The 17,662-nt window shown below is 39.2% G+C and overlaps 1 protein-coding gene across 1 annotated transcript; it reads right to left on the bottom strand.

Annotated features, from left to right (window-relative positions):
- Positions 1-3,086: 3,086 nt before the first annotated feature.
- On the bottom strand, positions 3,087-4,405 carry LOC136347301 (histone-lysine N-methyltransferase SETMAR-like). Its single transcript, XM_066297182.1, has 2 exons — positions 3,404-4,405; positions 3,087-3,185 (listed from the first exon to the last, which is right to left on the bottom strand). Exons 1-2 carry the CDS (start codon positions 4,403-4,405, stop codon positions 3,087-3,089), a joined length of 1,101 nt encoding a protein of 366 aa, XP_066153279.1.
- Positions 4,406-17,662: the final 13,257 nt, after the last annotated feature.

Here is a 17,662-nt window from a genome sequence, read left to right as displayed (position 1 = left end):
CCTTTCCTCGCGGGGGAGGGAGATTTTGTCTACCTTGTAGCCCGCGGATTCCCTTCCGTTCATTTTCCGGGAACTGATTTTAACAACCTGTTCCAGGGCGTCTAAATCTTCCATTTGCGTCAGTTCCGGATGACGCTTTTTGAACTGAGATTGGATGCTAGCACCCATCTCTTTGTCATCGTACTCTACCAGGACAACCTTCGTTTCCCCCCTGAGGGAGTCCTCTAAGGCGTATCCGACGATCGTCCTGGTGTTTGTGAAGACACTAGGGGCCCAGGCCCTATTCGCGATTGTTTTCTATGCCTGGAACGTGGTGTTCTTCGGCAGGGAAGCAAGCTCGGTTTCCATCCCCGTTTGCGTAGAAACGCTTTCTGAAACAGCCTTTGAAGCGGCCGCTCGGACGAGGATTTTTTTATTAATATATAGCTTGTCGGCACAAGCTTTCATAGCCTTGACCGATTCTTTTATTTCCCGCTTCGTGTTATTATTTGCCCTAATGAAAGCCATTAATTTCCTGGCCTCCAGGAAGTTTCTTTTAATGAGGAGTTTTAGCTCCTCAATTGGGCCCTTCTCAGAGGCCTTCGGGGGGGTACCACTAACTACCCTACTAAGTGACAGCTCGTCCTCCGAGCTCTGGCTTTCGGGCGAGCTGCAACATTTGGGAGACCTCCTCTTGGGATGCCTCACTGGCCTGCGGGAGCTCCTGCTCACCGTACTTTCTGGAGATGACAAATCCTCCACAATGGGGTCCATTGTGGAGGATGAAAATTCCTTAACTTGCCCCCAAGTGAGATCTTTTCCCGCGCAATTAAGCGACTAAAAACTGTACCAAGAAGAACCGGTGGTCCCCAGATGTTTTTAGGAACCGAGCTAAAATTGACCCCAATGTCCGTAGACAATGGCGAATGGCCCAGATGTCTAAAAAAGGGTTTGTCCCTTTTTTTTTATTCACAAAAACGGTCTTTCTTGGTACCTACTTTGGTGATAAAGTGTGCACTTACCCAGACTAAATTGGCCAAATTAATCCAAGAGATATGCACAATTCACTCACAACACTTCACTCGCCGCACTGAGTTCTTGTCCTAGGCAGCTTCAGCGTCCACAGATGCCCCCAAATCGCCCTAAAAGGAAGATAAGAGGCAGTTAAGTTCAGATACACCTGGTAAATAACGGAGAAAACCCTAGCACGTCTTATCCCAGCGGTGGTTCTCATCGAACTGTGTAGGGACAGACCTGCCTCCCATCTTTCCCGAAAAACCTCCATCAGCTCCCCAGAACGACGCTGCAGATCCTTTCTCGCTGCTCCTCCGTGCGTCTTTCCTCTGGAGTGTCCGTCTGAGTGGCGCAGGTGGCTGTCTCCAGCCCTCCCTTGCGACCCCCTTGGACCTTCTCTAACTGCTTTTGCAGCCCCCTCACCTCTTTGCGGAGCTTCTCCCGCTCCTTTTCCTGTTCCTCATCCCTCTTCTTCCTACGTCTAATCGTACGCAGCGCACTCTTGACCGCCATTACAGCGTCCAAGAACTCCTGCTTCGGTTTACGTATTGTCTTAACGACCCAGTCTAGGTCTTCCACCTTCTCCTCCAGGACCCTATACTCGGCTATAGAAGAGCAGCTTTCCTCTACCCTCCCCCGTTTTCCCGCCTGGGGGATACTCGCGAGATGGAACACCTCTTCTTGGGAGGTGTCGGAGAGCTCGTCCTCTATCGTCCCCTCATCCCCATCACTCACCCGCTTCACCATTTTAAGAGGCGTCCGCAGGAGCTTCTCGCTCGCGAACCCGCCCCTCCCTGTCCCCTCCTCCATCTGAATGGACGTCTCCCTACGTCCGAATTGGCTCTGGCCCTCCCCAGAATCCTCTGAGCTAGCGTTGGTCACTGGGGCTTTCACCCGGTCGGAACCAACGGCGGGGGTACCACCCGCCTGGCGTAACTCGTTTCTTAAGTCGCTCATCTTCATTTTTTTCCTTTTTGTCTTCTCATCATCGATTCCATCCAGGTTAGTCTTTGGGTAAGTACAGGATATTAGGATGAGTTCTTTCAGGATGCTGGATAATTTCAAGGACACTCCGTGGAGTCGGAATTCATCAAGGACAGGGTGACTGGACAAATTGCTCTTGGAACTTAGTACAATTCCAGCTTAGGTATCCATAGGCTCGCCACAACTATGTTCACTGAATGATGTTGAACCCTAACGGGGCCGTTAGGAATTTGATTCCCATCCAGCCATGCATCCCTTCGCCGGGCACTCCACCTTAGGATTTGGAAGGTATTTAAAGTGGCTTCACCACCCGACCCCCAGGGGGGCACCCTCTCTCCCAACTCGCCCCGATGATGACCATATCCCTGCAGCCCCCATTAGAGCCAGTCGGATGTCTACGGTATGATCTTTGGATAGAACAATTAAGGATTCTCTGAAGAGAGGGAGTTGCCAGGATCAAAGGTAAATTGGAAGAAACTGCACTAGGTTGGTAAGTAAAACTCCAGCAAAAGTTCCGCAGACTCGCCATGTCTGTATTCACAGTGTGAACCTTTACGGGGCCGCTCGGAACTGAGCCTCTCTCCAGCCTTGCATCTCTTAGGTGCGCGCGACTCCACGAGAATTGGAAGGTGTTTATAGTGGTCTCACCACACGATCCTACGGATCCCCGCTCATCTAATCCGCCCCAGTTACCCAGGACATTCTTGCCACCAGTTCCAAGGTTCACCAGAAGATTACGGTATGATAAGCTGGTCTACGGCAAAGGTTTTTAATCCGGACTTGCAAGTTTTAAATAGCGGCCATCTGTTATCACCCCTACTAACCAATGCCCCTAGAGGACATTGGCCGATTCCCTATCCGCCACCCGGGGGACTCGCCTGATAGGTTGCTAAACCCACAGGACGTTCTTGGCATCTGTACCTTCTCAATTTCACCTTATACTCTCCTTCGTCGTCCACCTGCCTCAACATGTCCGCCTCTGCCAGGTGGTCTTAATTCAGGCTCCCCAGATTACTGGTCACAATCCTGTAACCGAGGCCCTAGACGTTCGACTCCCGGTCATTGTACAATTTGTGCCATGCCTTCCTCTTGGCGCTTTTTATTGACTCCTAGAGGGTCTTCTTCTCTCTTCCATACTCCTGTTCAGCCGCTCTTCTGTTCTCATTCGACTCTCTATTTTCCTCGATCCTTGTCCTTTTTCGCCTAGCCTGCAGACATTCCTTGCTATTCGTATTTACCTTAGCATTCCACTAATATACCGCTCTCCCGTTCCTTGCCTTTCCATTCTTCTTAAGCAAGCACGCGTCGCAAGCTTCACCAATTTCCTTTACCATTAGGTCGTGTAGTATGAAATGACTGGAATTGAAACTTTAGTCATTTTTTTTCCATATGAAATGTTTTTATTGTCAATCGAAATATGCACCACCATTATCACAATACACTTCTGCCATTTAACGGGAAGTTCATTGATTCCCCTGCTGTAAAAGGCTGCAGGGCGGGAGTCGATAAACTCGTGGAAGGCAGCTTTGACAGCCTCGTCGGAGTTTAATGTTCTCCCTACCAAGAAGTTATCCACATTTTGAAAGAAGTAGTAATCAGTGGGTGCTAAGTTGGGTGAATACAGTGGATGACGAAGAGTTTCCAATTCCAATTCCTGTAGCTTGGCCAAGGTGACTTGTGCGGTGTGTGGCCGAGCGTTGTCGTGCAACAATAGCGGTGCGCTTCGATTGACTAGTCTTGGCTGCTTAACCGTCAGTTGCCTCATCATTTCGGTCAGATGTCGACAGTAGACATCAGCCGTAATCGATTCACCAGGTTTCATGAAGCTGTGATGGATGACACCTGCGTTGGACCACCAAACGGACACTATAAGCTTCTTTTGATGAAGATTTTTTTTCGCACAATGTTTTGGTGGTTCATCTTGATCTAACCACTGCGACGAACGTCTGGTATTGTCATATAGGATCCATTTCTCATCACAAGTAACAATACGATTCAAAAATGGATCGTTATTATACCGGCACAACAAAGAAACACAATCTTCGAGACATCGTTCTTCCTGTATGTCGCTCAACTCATGCGGTACCCACTTGTCCAGATTCTTCACCTCACCAATTTCACCCAAATGAGTCAATATTGTTTTTTTGGTTACACTGAATATTAACGAAAATTCGAACGCACTTTGACGCGGATTCGCTTCCACCACGGTTTTCAGATGATCGTTATCCACTTGAGTTTCAGGTCGTCCACGTGGTTCATTTGTTAGGTCAAAATTGCCATAACGAAATTTCATGAAACAACGAGATACTGTTTGCTGTGAAGTGACTTCAGTACCAAACACATCATTAATATTGCGAGCCGTCTGAGCTGTTGTGGTTCCACGGTGGAACTCATATTTCATTAACACACGAATTTCACTATTTTGCATGGCCGTACAAAAATTTTTATAAAAATTAAAGGTTTCAATAATTTTTAACACTTTAAACTCTGATCGAAAGAGGAAGAATGTGCCTTTTCCACATAAAAACGTCAAGTCCAAATATAGATTTAGAGTGAAATTATTCGCAGTTGAATGTGGCATTTCGAGAATCTACTCATTTCATACTACACGACCTAATATTTAATCCGGTTCGGTTCCACCTGAAATTATTTCATTTACGTATCTACTGATTTTACTCATTCCTCTCTCTGTTACGATCACCCCTTAGATCCTGTGACATTCCTTCTTGCTAGTGTCTCGCGTCCATCCCCCATGATGCTGTATGTCCACTCCCGCTCTAGGTGTTCCGCTCGACCTGCTACTTATCTACCATATGCGCTACAACAGCACAGGCCATAGTCACATCTTTGACCGATCTTCCGTTCTTGTTTCCGAATGTCTACTTCCCCCGTTATTGAGTAGCGTTAACTCCCTCACCCCCGCAAACACCTCCAACACTCTTCCATAAGCGTTCACGACGTCAGATCCAAACATTGTACACTTAGCATTCAGGTGCTCAGCTATGTGGACCCTCCTGCCGTTTCGGCCAGCAACAAAGCTGTCTAACCTATTTATCATGAAAAGTGTAGCGAGACCAGCGAATTATAGTTTTTGTATTAGAAGATATGTATAAAAATGAAACACAAATTAAAAATTAAGGAAACACTTGTTTATTTGACCGACTTATTGGCTAACTTACTAATTGACATTAACTGACTCCCTAAACAGCTATCAACATTAGTATACTGCGTGACAAAAAAAGGTAAACACCCATTAAAGATAAGTTTATTTTGATAATTTTTTTTGTACGTGTTCAATACCACATACTTATTCAATTATTACATTTTCAGCAAGATCAGAGGAAGAACTTCATTTTTTTTTCAATAGTGTGTTGAGCATCCACGGTTCCTTATAAACTCATTGATACGCCTGGGCTCGGATCTAATAAGATTGTCAATGTCTTTTTGAGGTATCTCATTTCAAGCAATCTGAACTTCACGAGTAAGGGCTGCTAAAGTCTGTGGAGGATGCTGTAAATTCAACAGTCTGCGGCCAATCATGTCCCAAACATGTTCAATAGGAGACAGATCCGGCGATCGAGGTGGCCAGAGTAAACGGTTGACTTGATGTTGATCTATGAACGTTATTGTTTGCCTAGCAACATGAGGTCTAGCATTGTCTTGCTGGAAAATAGCGTTCGGGATAGTTCGATAATATGGAATTACATGTCTCCAATATTTCTTGGGTATAGTGTTGGGCAGTCATGTTGCCTCTAATGAAGACTAGGGGTGACCTGCTACCATATGCGATAACACCCCATACCATAACGCCTACAGTACGGTGAACATGACGCTCTCTGTCAAATTGTGGATCTCGCCTTTCACCCCGTCGCCTTCTCACTATTGCCCGACCGTCGTTCATCCCCAGGCAGAAGCAGGATTCATCACTAAAGATCACCTGAGTCCATTCTTGGTCCCACTGAATCTTCTCTCTACACCATTGTAAGCGGTTAAATCGATGTTCGCGAGTGAGAGGCAGCACCAAATGCGGACGATGGGACAAAAGGCCCAAACTTTATATTCAGCGATATACTGTATGCATATCAACCCTATTCCCATGTTCTTCAAACCACTGATGTGCAATAGCTCGATTGCTACTAAATCGGTCTCTAAGAGCCAAAAGTCGCAATCGGCGATCTTCGTGCTCTGTGGTTCCTCTGAGTCGCCCAGTGCCTCTGGTTCTGTGCCCACGGCCTTCCTGAGTCCACGCCTGCTAACACCGCACTATGGTTCCTAAGGATCTGGTAGTTCTTCTAGACACTTCTCTGACCGACAGACCTGCTTCGCGCAACTCAACAATCCGCCCCTTCTCAAAGTCACTAAGCTGATGGATCTGTTCAATTCTACGCACTCTAGGCATAATAAGTAAAAATTATGACCGATTGCAACATACTTCAAAAAAGTTGCGATACAAATGTGAACAAAAATGTTTAAACAAAATTTAATTTTTTTAAGGAACGACCTATGGAAACTAAAGAAAAAATTAACAGATAAACTAGAAATTTTGATAATTTATTTTTTTTTAAGATAAGTCAACATGTAAAAAAATATCAAAATAAAATGGTTTTTAATGGGTGTTTACCTTTCTTTGTCACGTAGTATATTTAGACAAAAATTTAAAAACAAGAAAGTTTCTAATCTTTTTTCCGCCACTGTATGTGTTTTACATATGGTAAACAAATAAGTTTTTGTTTACACTTTACATATTAATTATATTTAAGGCCATTAGAACTCTTTAAATAAAATATTATTTATTCAAGAATTCAAGTTACAAAATTTATTACAATGACTGACATGAACGATCTTCTTAATAGTAATCCCTGCCTATGGATTAGCTAGTGTTTTTATAATTAAAAAATGCTGAAGATGCTGAATCTGGCGCGTGTTATGGTTTACACGCGTCACTCGTGTTAGTATCCTTAACAAAATGGCCATATAATTCATTTTTAATTTGTTTTTCTGTTATTTTGGTAACTGCAGATAAAGCATCGCTTCCTCCTGTAAGGCTCGGTCTCATCTCATTTCGGTAAAGGAATAGGCTTGTCTAAAATTTTTGAAAATCCATTTCGTATTTCACGAGGAAGCCTCATATTGATCAGTCTTCTATTTAAATGAGATAACACCAATTCGTAAGCTAGCTGTTTGACAAATAGGAATGTGGAAACATCTTCATTTTGGGGGTATGACTGAAATGTGACGAATTAATTTACTGATGTTATATTTAGAGAGCAAAACTGTCATAGGCCACCTCCTTGCTCATCTTTTAGTGTAATACCATATACTGCAAAGTTTTGATCCAATGGATTCATGCTTCTCTTCGTGACTTCAAGTTGTAAAATATAGTGATCTTCGGTTTTCCAGTTTTTGGATAAGTACATCGTTGATGGTGTTTGTGACGAAATAATTATAGAGGCTTTATTTTCTTAGGGACCTATGATAACAGCGTTATTTCTCTGGCGAAACCGCATACTGATGATCTAACCTCCCTCTTATTTGATGGAAGAAATTTTTGAGGAATTTCTCTTTTGCTCCTTTTCATTGTTCCTACGTAAATTAGGCCTCTTTTCTTCAGTTCCTGAACTATTTCGATGAAGAAAAGCAATTATCAACTGTAACATTGTGGTTCTTATTTACAATAGGACGGCAAAGATGTTTAACAGACTGATTGGGTAGAAACAATTTTTTTTCATTCTAGGAAAGAGTAATTCCATCGCTGCTTCTACCAGTGTATATGTATCCAGTTAAAAAGTAGCTAGTACCTGCATTTGTAAAAATTTGAATTTTTGCACCGTATTTTCCAGTTTACTTCCAATATACACCCTAAATATGCAACTTCGTCTGAATTCCACTAGCACTTCATCAATACCTGCTAGTTCACCTATGTAATAGACTTCTGGACATTTTTTAGCAAATTGGTCAAAAATTGATGAAATTGCAGCTGCTGGATTCCTGTTTCTTCTCTGTAGTCCAGTACTTATATCATCAAATCTCAGACAAGCTAGAATGATTTGCAACCGGTTTAATGACATGGTGTATCTAAACATATCGGGGCCAGTACCGTGTGTTGCAAATAGATATGCTAAATTTTTATGATTCGATTTGAAGATACGGTGGCGGACAAAAGTATGGAAAGATCTTACTTTTTTGTAATAATTTTTATTTTGCTCTACTGAAAAAAAGTGAAACCAAAAAATAAAACGCCATTGAGCTACTTAATATTTGTTGCATAAATATTCCCCAAACAATTAATTATTATGTTTTGTCAATGGAAATGAAAAATAAACCTGATCAAAAATATGGAAAGAAAAGTTTATTGTTATTTTTCAATACTTTTGCAGAAAAATTCTAATATTTACTAGAATATCCTTTTGCCTCAAACAGCTTTACCTCTTCAAGGCATTGAGTCCACAAGATTTTGACAGATTTCAAAAGGAATGTTCTGCCATTCATCTGGAAGTACTTCCCATAAGTCGCCTTCATTATGAATAGTTCTTAACCGAATCTTCCGGTCTAAGTGTTCCCAAGAAATGTTCTATAGAATTTAAGTCTGGTGATTGGAAAGGCCATTCCAAAACATTTACTCTGTTTTCCAAAAATCAATTTTTTATCAGTTTTGAAGAGTTCTTAGGATCATTATCCTGTTGAAATGTTAATTTTAGAGGCATCCTCCTTCTCAGCAAAGGACGGCATCTTGCATTTTAAAATATCCCGATACATGAATCGGTCCATTTTTCCAGCTATTTTAATTATTGGGATGGTTCCAGATCTAGAAAAGCAACGCCAAATCATTATATTGTCACTTCCGTGTTTCACGGTAGGTTTCTGATATTTAATGTCAAATCTTTTGCCCACTAATCTTCTGACAAATGATCTACCATCAGATCCAAATATTTGGAATTTGCTCTTATTGCTCTATAACACTGTGTTTCACTTTTGAGAGCTCCACAGTAAATGCTTCTGAGCAAATTAAATTCTGCTCTTTCGGTTCTTTTTTGAAATTAAAGGTTTTTAACTGCAACTCTTCTGAAAAGATCAGCTTCACACAAGCGTCATCTCACAGTGCAATCAGTCACATTAACGTTGTAATGTTGAGAAATTTCTTGTTTTATCTGCCAGGATGATTTATGGGGGTCTGCTATAAAGATCTTTTTAGTACACTTTTCTATGTAAGGAGTCGTTTTTCTAGGACGGCCGGAGTTTGGACGATTTGTTGTTCTACCTGGTACTTTAAAATTTTTTAATATTTTGGAGACCGCACTTGCTGACACTCTCAGCGATTTTGCTAACTCACATTGCTTGTTATTCACCTCCATAACTCCATTCCGCACATTATTTGATACATATTTGTCGTGTCCAAGTCGGCGTGGTAGTGTTTACGCTTTTCGAACTTAGACTATGCTCGGGATGAGGAGTAAATTTACGTCACTTGTAAATATGTATATTACGGTACCCAATAAACTTATAAACCTTATGACTAAATTTATGATTGTCGAGTATGTTTACCGAGTGATTATGGGGAGCCGAAGATTCGTTTTCACCGTGTTGGCCAGTAGAGTCGAGAATGTAAGAGGGTACGTCGTTGCGCAACTCTGCCTTTTATACCCTCCCCGCTGAATGTTCCGGAACGTCCCGCTGAAAGTTCTGGAGGCCATTTTCCCGCCGGCTGTTTAAATCGTCTAGGGAACCGACAGGTTGCTCTGATGCACGTCAAACTGTCATAGACTGACAGTTGACAGCTTGACGCGCTGCTGGCTCCGCCACAGTCTTTTCCCATTTTTAATTCTTCTTGTACCTTCTGGTAGGAACTAAACTCAATAAGTATGATCAAAATTTAAAAATTTACATTCTTTTGACTAGGATGTCAAGAAAAAAATACTAATAAAAACGAAATGGATGGAGATTCAAATATAAAATCTTTGGAATATTTATTATTGAACAAATTGTTAATAGTAAATAAATGACCGTTGCCGTTTTTTTAAGATTGTTTATAATGAAATGCCAAATAAGAATTTTTCCATTCTCTTGTGCGCCACTGTACTTGTATAGTATAGCAGTCCTGTAAAATCCTTAAGTTCTTCGAGATCGAGGTCTTTCAATTCTGGTCTGTTCTCTCTAATTGCATTGGATCTTTATACTATGCAGTTTTATAATAGCATTCGTAACTATCTCTAACAGCATTTTATCAGAAAAAAAGATGTCTCCATATTTCATATCAGGACATCAGACATAACAGTTATCAGAAGACCGATGACCCCAGGTAGATGAGATATTATGTTGTGTGCAGGTATTCATTGAGATGCAAGGGCTAAAAGCGAAACGCCTTAAATAAACGGCGTTACAGTCATAACTTTAAAGTTTATTTCTCATTGACCATTTTTCCTCGTAATATACTCTACAATTATCTTCATCGTATTGTTCACCTTCGCTTCCAGCAGTAGGAGCAGCAACATCACTTTCGTTACTAGCGTTATATTTTAATTCCGAAGTTGCATCATGGTCACTGCAGTAATATGGATCTTGTACCTCGTCATCTCGGTCACTAAATTCACTTTCTAGGTTACCATTTTAGAATAGTATCATTCTAAAATAGTTCTTTCAAAATCTGCGTTTTTTGGATGCACAGTTGTTCGAAAAACAGCCATTTCGAAATTCTATATATTTAATGGCAATGGGTCTCATTGATCCTGTTCCACAGCAAAAAATTCACGAAAAATTGTTTTAAGACACTTATAGACACAAATCGTCTGTCAATCCATTTAACAGTGAATAGGAGGAGGGTGCATTGCTGGAGGGGTGTCCTTCAGTTCATATCTGAAAACGGTGGCGATTTTAACTTTGCTCTGGGTTGCACAGATTCATATTCACCAGTTAAGGGTTAACTAACTAACCTTGCGTATATTTGTGCCGAATGAACTCGATGCTCTGGATAACGTATAATATATGTCGGAGCATCAACAGGAAGGTTTTCCATGATGATGCAATATATTTAGTTTTATTTCAATAGCAAGAATAGAAAAAGGGCAAAGCCAACGAATTCGCTACCACACAAGAGCTTCTCATCACTTGCCAATCTAATCTGCCCGTCCCTTTTCGGTTTCTGGTTTTCCAGATCTCGCCAGTCCTTCAAATTCGAGGGATAAGGTACCTGCTAGTCCCTGTTTCCCACGAAGGCTCGCACACATGGCCCCTCGATTTCGCCCTTGGTGGTAGCGACCTCGTTCGACAGTACTTTATCTCCACGATAAACCTGTCAGCCTGCTCTTCAACCTTATTGCTAACTCAAATTTTACATTTCTAAACTTAAGGACTAATAAATCTCCGACATATATTATATTTGTGTTGCGGGTAGGCTTTTTTGGTTGAGCATGTATATAGTAAGTACATCATTCATTTCTGGAAACCGTATCATTTTGCTCAAATTTTACAGTTGAAGATACTGTTACATCATAGCGGGAAATAAAAAAAAGTAAATGTCACACTAAACTATCAAAGATATCAAACGTTAAACAAAAAGAACTGTAACCATTGGAACATAAATAACCACCAGTTTGCTTGATACGCGTAATCTGGTTATTGTTCATATCTTCAGTGGTACTTCAATTCAAACAGAATAAAGTTAATATCTTTGCAGTTATTGTTTGTTATTATGTTTATTCGTTTTTATTGTTATTTTTACTTTTACTACATTAATTAATTATTAGATATGTATTTGACCCTTAACTGGTATCGTGATTTCCCATTAAGTAATTGGTATTTCGGGGTCGAACGTGACAGGCTTAAACCAGACTTCACAAAAAACAAAAATCTAATATTAACAAAACCTGATGATAGTTTATCGATATACAGGGTCATTCACGGTGAACGTCCTATTAAAAGTTTACGGGGTTCTAATATAGCTAGAGATCTGAAATTTTGGATACTGATGTAATGGAGTTTGTTCTGTTGAATTAAAATATTGGTATCGTTGCGCCGTTGACAGATCTATGTATTACCGACAACAACTTTGTTATTTTAAATGGCACACCCTGTATTTTATTACATTTTCGAATTTCCCGGAAGATTTAAACCCCAGTTTATCTATCGTATGCCATAACTATGATAAATCGTTTTCGAAATAAATGATTTTCTTCGACTGATTTGGCAACAAACAATTCTAAATTGAAAAGTGCATATTTTTTCAGCTATCACAGCTAGAGAGTTGAAATTTGAGCTAAAGACTCTTAGTAGTTATCTGTATCTTTTAATGTTATACATTTTTTGAATTTACATACAGGGCGTGGAAAAATTAGTGCGATATCAGAAGGATATAAAGATGAGCATTCAATGAGAATCTTAAATAGAACACCCTGTATTTTTGGATGGCATCTGAAAGATCAATAAATTCTCTTTCGAAAAGTATTATATATACAAGGTTCGCCATTACTCTGGCCTTGGTTCCTGATGTCTTTGTATAAATATCAATATGAAATGTTTAGTACGGTACTCATTTATATTGGAAAGCTGCATGATTTAATAATAGTTTAGTTTATACAGAGTGTTCCGTTTTCGCTGAGCAGCATAAAGTCATAATTTTTTAAATAGTAACCCATAATTTTTTTTATACCATTTGATGAAACTTTAATTTAGAAGGAAAATGCATTAAACATTTTTTAAATTGGTTGCGGCGTTGCCATATTAGAGAAATTTCTTTAAAAATGCGGCGTCAGAAAAAAATGATCACAAAACTGGTGTTTTTTGAAATTTTGAAATTTGTTTTTGTAAAGTAGTAAATCAAAGTCAGAGGTACGTAAAAACTTTAAAACATTTTTTTAATGTACCGTACTTTTTTGTATAATAATTAATGAACGTTACTTTAAATTTTGTTGACAGATGCCATATAACTGCTTACTAATTTCAAAGCTACACTCTAAAGCCGAATGATAAAATGTTTCCATACTTATGAAAAGGACCAAACGACTTATTCGAAAAATTCAATTTTGGCGAAAGTGGATAAGGGTCCCAATATTTATAATCAAAATTCTTAAGGCATTTGAGAATACACTACAACTTTATTTGATTGTTCATATACAGTGTGTTAGTAAATATTTTGGATTAAGGAAATGTTTCCATACTTATGTTCACCACTATACAGGGTGTCCCGAAATTAAAGCACCATATTTAAACAACGTAAATTAGGTCAAAAAATAACACCAAAACTTTAAATAAAACAATGTCGGAAAATGCTTCCTTAATGAGGTATGCCTCTTTAAAGACGTAACTCTGATGATGGTAATTTTGAAATATTTCCAAAACGGTGCAAGATAACTTTATGAAATTTGGTACGATTTTATACCTTATAAGCCTCAATTGACTGATGTGGCTGAATGGAAATTATTTCGTCAGAGGCGTGCTGCACGGGTAGTGTCGGGGTTAAAAAATGCTAGATTTTTTTTATGTGCCCCATTTTTTAGTTGCTGATGCAAAATTATGAAACCATATACGCTTCCAGAAAAAAAAGACACTCTTGGTTCACGATGCTAGGACGCTTCGTTTTCGAATAAAATGAATTTAAACATTACAATGCATGACAAATACAAATGATGCTTAAAGCGATATTTTATTAAACACATCAAAACGATTAAACAATAATAAAAAACGAACAAGAAATTTAAATGACGCACTTTCAAAGTAAGTTTTCAAATAAGTTTCCGTTTTGTTGGATACACAGTCTAGATCGTTTTTTTATGCTCTGGGAGGCACGGGAAATTTGAAACGTATTTTCTTTTATTTGATTAGCAGCTAAGTTGATTCTATCCAACAGTTCTTCCCTCGTGTTTATTTCTGTGGCATAGATTATGCTACACATAAAGCCCCAAAAAAAATAATCCAGGGGATTAAGGTCAGGTGATCGAGGGGGCCAGGTTATTGGACTACCTCTTCCTATCCACCTGCCTGGAAACTTTTCATCAAGCCAATTTTTCACGTTATTTCCAAAGTGAGCTGGTGCCCCATCTTGTTGATAATACATTTGCAATCGGGTATGCAATGGTATATCTTCTAATAGGCCTGCCAGCTCATTTTGAAGAAAATGTAAATAGTGTTGTGCTGTTAACCGGTTTGGAAATACAACTGGTCCTATTAATCTATTTCCTATGATACCTGCCCAAATATTGACAGAAAACCTATGCTGAAAATGTGTTCTCCTTACGACTTTTGGATTTTCATACTCCCAATAATGTGTGTTATGGATGTTAAATGCTTTGTCTCTCGTAAAACTAGCCTCATCAGACCACAAGATATTATGTAAAACATTTTGGTGATTCAAAACCCACTGGCAAAAATTCATCCTAACTGTAAAATCTTCCTCTCGTAAGTCTTGAACCCTTTTATAGTGAAAGGGATGCAATCCCTGCATCCGAGTCATTCTTCCTATCTAAAAATTAATATTCGAAATAACTGTTTATCTGTTGTTATTTTAACGACTGTATTTACGATCGATTTTGGTATGTTTGTAATGTTTTCAAGCGTTCTTAGAGAAATTTGAGGATTTTCTTCTATTCGATTAAGCACATCCTCGAAATCGTAATCTACTGTAGGTCTTCCTTGGCCTCGAGAACGTTGAAAAGAACCACATTCGATTAAATTTCTATGTACTCGACTAAAAACAGATCGAAAAGGTATTCTTCTTCTCGGGTACCTCCTTCTGTACTCTTCTACGGCGGCTCGCGAATTACCATTACAGAACCCATAAATAAAATGAATATCGGCAAGCTCCCTACTTGAAAATTTCTCCATTTTTCACTAACAGCTTAATAATGACACAAAGAAACTCCCCAACAGAATAAATATAAACATCAAATTGACAGTCAACATTGTTTAATATTTCGTAGCCTACTATTAAGTTTTCAAAGAAAGTAAATCATTTGTATTTGTCATGCATTGTAATGTTTAAATTCATTTTATTCGAAAACGAAGCGTCCTAGCAATAGATTAATAGGACCAGTTGTATTTCCAAACCGGTTAACAGCACAACACTATTTACATTTTCTTCAAAATGAGCTGGCAGGCCTATTAGAAGATATACCATTGCATACCCGATTGCAAATGTATTATCAACAAGATGGGGCACCAGCTCACTTTGGAAATAACGTGAAAAATTGGCTTGATGAAAAGTTTCCAGGCAGGTGGATAGGAAGAGGTAGTCCAATAACCTGGCCCCCTCGATCACCTGACCTTAATCCCCTGGATTATTTTTTTTGGGGCTTTATGTGTAGCATAATCTATGCCACAGAAATAAACACGAGGGAAGAACTGTTGGATAGAATCAACTTAGCTGCTAATCAAATAAAAGAAAATACGTTTCAAATTTCCCGTGCCTCCCAGAGCATAAAAAAACGATCTAGACTGTGTATCCAACAAAACGGAAACTTATTTGAAAACTTACTTTGAAAGTGCGTCATTTAAATTTCTTGTTCGTTTTTTATTATTGTTTAATCGTTTTGATGTGTTTAATAAAATATCGCTTTAAGCATCATTTGTATTTGTCATGCATTGTAATGTTTAAATTCATTTTATTCGAAAACGAAGCGTCCTAGCATCGTGAACCAAGAGTGTCTTTTTTTTCTGGAAGCGTATATGGTTTCATAATTTTGCATCAGCAACTAAAAAATGGGGCACATAAAAAAAATCTAGCATTTTTTAACCCCGACACTACCCGTGCAGCACGCCTCTGACGAAATAATTTCCATTCAGCCACATCAGTCAATTGAGGCTTATAAGGTATAAAATCGTACCAAATTTCATAAAGTTATCTTGCACCGTTTTGGAAATATTTCAAAATTACCATCATCAGAGTTACGTCTTTAAAGAGGCATACCTCATTAAGGAAGCATTTTCCGACATTGTTTTATTTAAAGTTTTGGTGTTATTTTTTGACCTAATTTACGTTGTTTAAATATGGTGCTTTAATTTCGGGACACCCTGTATATTGATCCGTCGGTGTGTAACAAAAAAGTTAAAATTATTCAGCATATACATTTGGTCTACGCTGCTGATCGTGTTAGGAAGGTGTCAGAAATTTTTGATCGTCTACAGGAAAATTAATTAAAACGTTATCGCACATGCATGGATTCAAATGGTGGACATTTTGAATATTTAATGTCGTAAAAATAATAGCAAATTTGTATTTTTAATTGTGATGTGAGTGGGGTAAAATCTGTAACGTAACATAGCATGCTAATTAGAGATGACTACAATAGTTTAAAGATACGCGACTTTAATATAATAAAATAAGGATGGCATAATGTTTACATGTTCCCCAAAAAACCCGTGTAAACGCACCATATTTAGTTTATGCGACTACGTAAGGAGAATTTCATTTTTAAATGCAGAACTCGAATTTTCAAAATAATTTTATTCCTTAAAAATTGTTATAAGATTTTTATAAGTTTGTAAAATAACATATAAATCAACTTATTAATTACATATCAGAGATTCCCGGTTTTTATAATAATCTTCAGCTGATTCGACGTCTGGATTGACATTTTGTTATTGTCACGTACAATACGTAAGTGATGAATTTCTTGGATACGATCCAGATGCCGCTGGTTAGGAAAAACACACCCTTTTATCCCTTTTCCTGACGAGTTCTTCAAGACGAGTCTCGACGAGGTGTGCGCACAGTTTGGCCGGAGCATCGATTAGACAAACAGGTCTGCATGATCCCAGCCGTTCGCTGACCTTGTTCGGTTTAAGGAGCAAGATTAGCTTCGCTACTTTCCAGGAATCCGGGAATTCCTGGTTTTCCGGCAATTTGTTGAAGATTCGAAGCCATACGTCCGAGTATGCTTCGCAGCTGTACTTGAGCGTTTCCACTCTCAGATTGCTGAGTCCGGGAGCTGCTGCGTTCTTTAATTTGCAAGCGGCCGCCTTTAATTCTTCTCGGGAGAAGGAATTAAAAGCTACAGGCATTTTTTTGCCGGTACGTAGCCGAGGCCTCTCGGGAAAAAGTGCTCAGCGACTTCTAATTCTCTTTTTTCCTTTAATTCGAAGGGATTTTCGGGTTTGAGTTGCCTCATGACGATTTTGTAACCGTCACCCCAGATGTCCTCGACGAGTTTCGTGCACAACTCCGTCTACCTTTCTTTTTACGTAAGCATATCTTCTTGTGAAGATTGTCTTCTTCTTTCATCCTTGTATCGCTGCCATAACGTCTCTATTTCAGCATTCACGACCTTCGGATTTCCGCAAGTTCATACTGCACGTCTTCTGGCATTTATACAGTTCAACCTAATCCGTTCGATTTACTCGGTCGGGCCATAACGTTTTTTAGTTTTTATATTGTTTACCGGGTCTGTAAATATGAAACCGGAATCTTTTAATAAAAAGTATAACTTAGCTGCGCAATAATTATAAAAAATATTTTATTCGAAATATTTCCCATCGTTCCATATACATTTTTCCCATCTCTCTGGCAATTTGTGGATGCCACGCCAAAAGAACTGTTGTTCTTCTGAGGCAAACCATCCATCGAGCCATTTTTGAACTGCATCGTAAGAGGTGTGAAGTGCTGTTCTGCAAGAGCGTGTCCCATCGATGCAAATAAGTGATAATCGGATAGTTACACTGTTAACGCACATTCACAATAGTGTATCTAGGAATTGTACAA

The sequence above is a fragment of the Euwallacea fornicatus genome, chromosome 28 (assembly GCF_040115645.1).
Source record: "Euwallacea fornicatus isolate EFF26 chromosome 28, ASM4011564v1, whole genome shotgun sequence".
In the NCBI taxonomy this organism is placed as follows: Eukaryota; Metazoa; Arthropoda; class Insecta; order Coleoptera; family Curculionidae; genus Euwallacea; species Euwallacea fornicatus.
The sequence above is the reverse complement of the archived record's forward strand: the minus strand, read 5'-3'. Positions and strand labels throughout refer to the sequence as shown.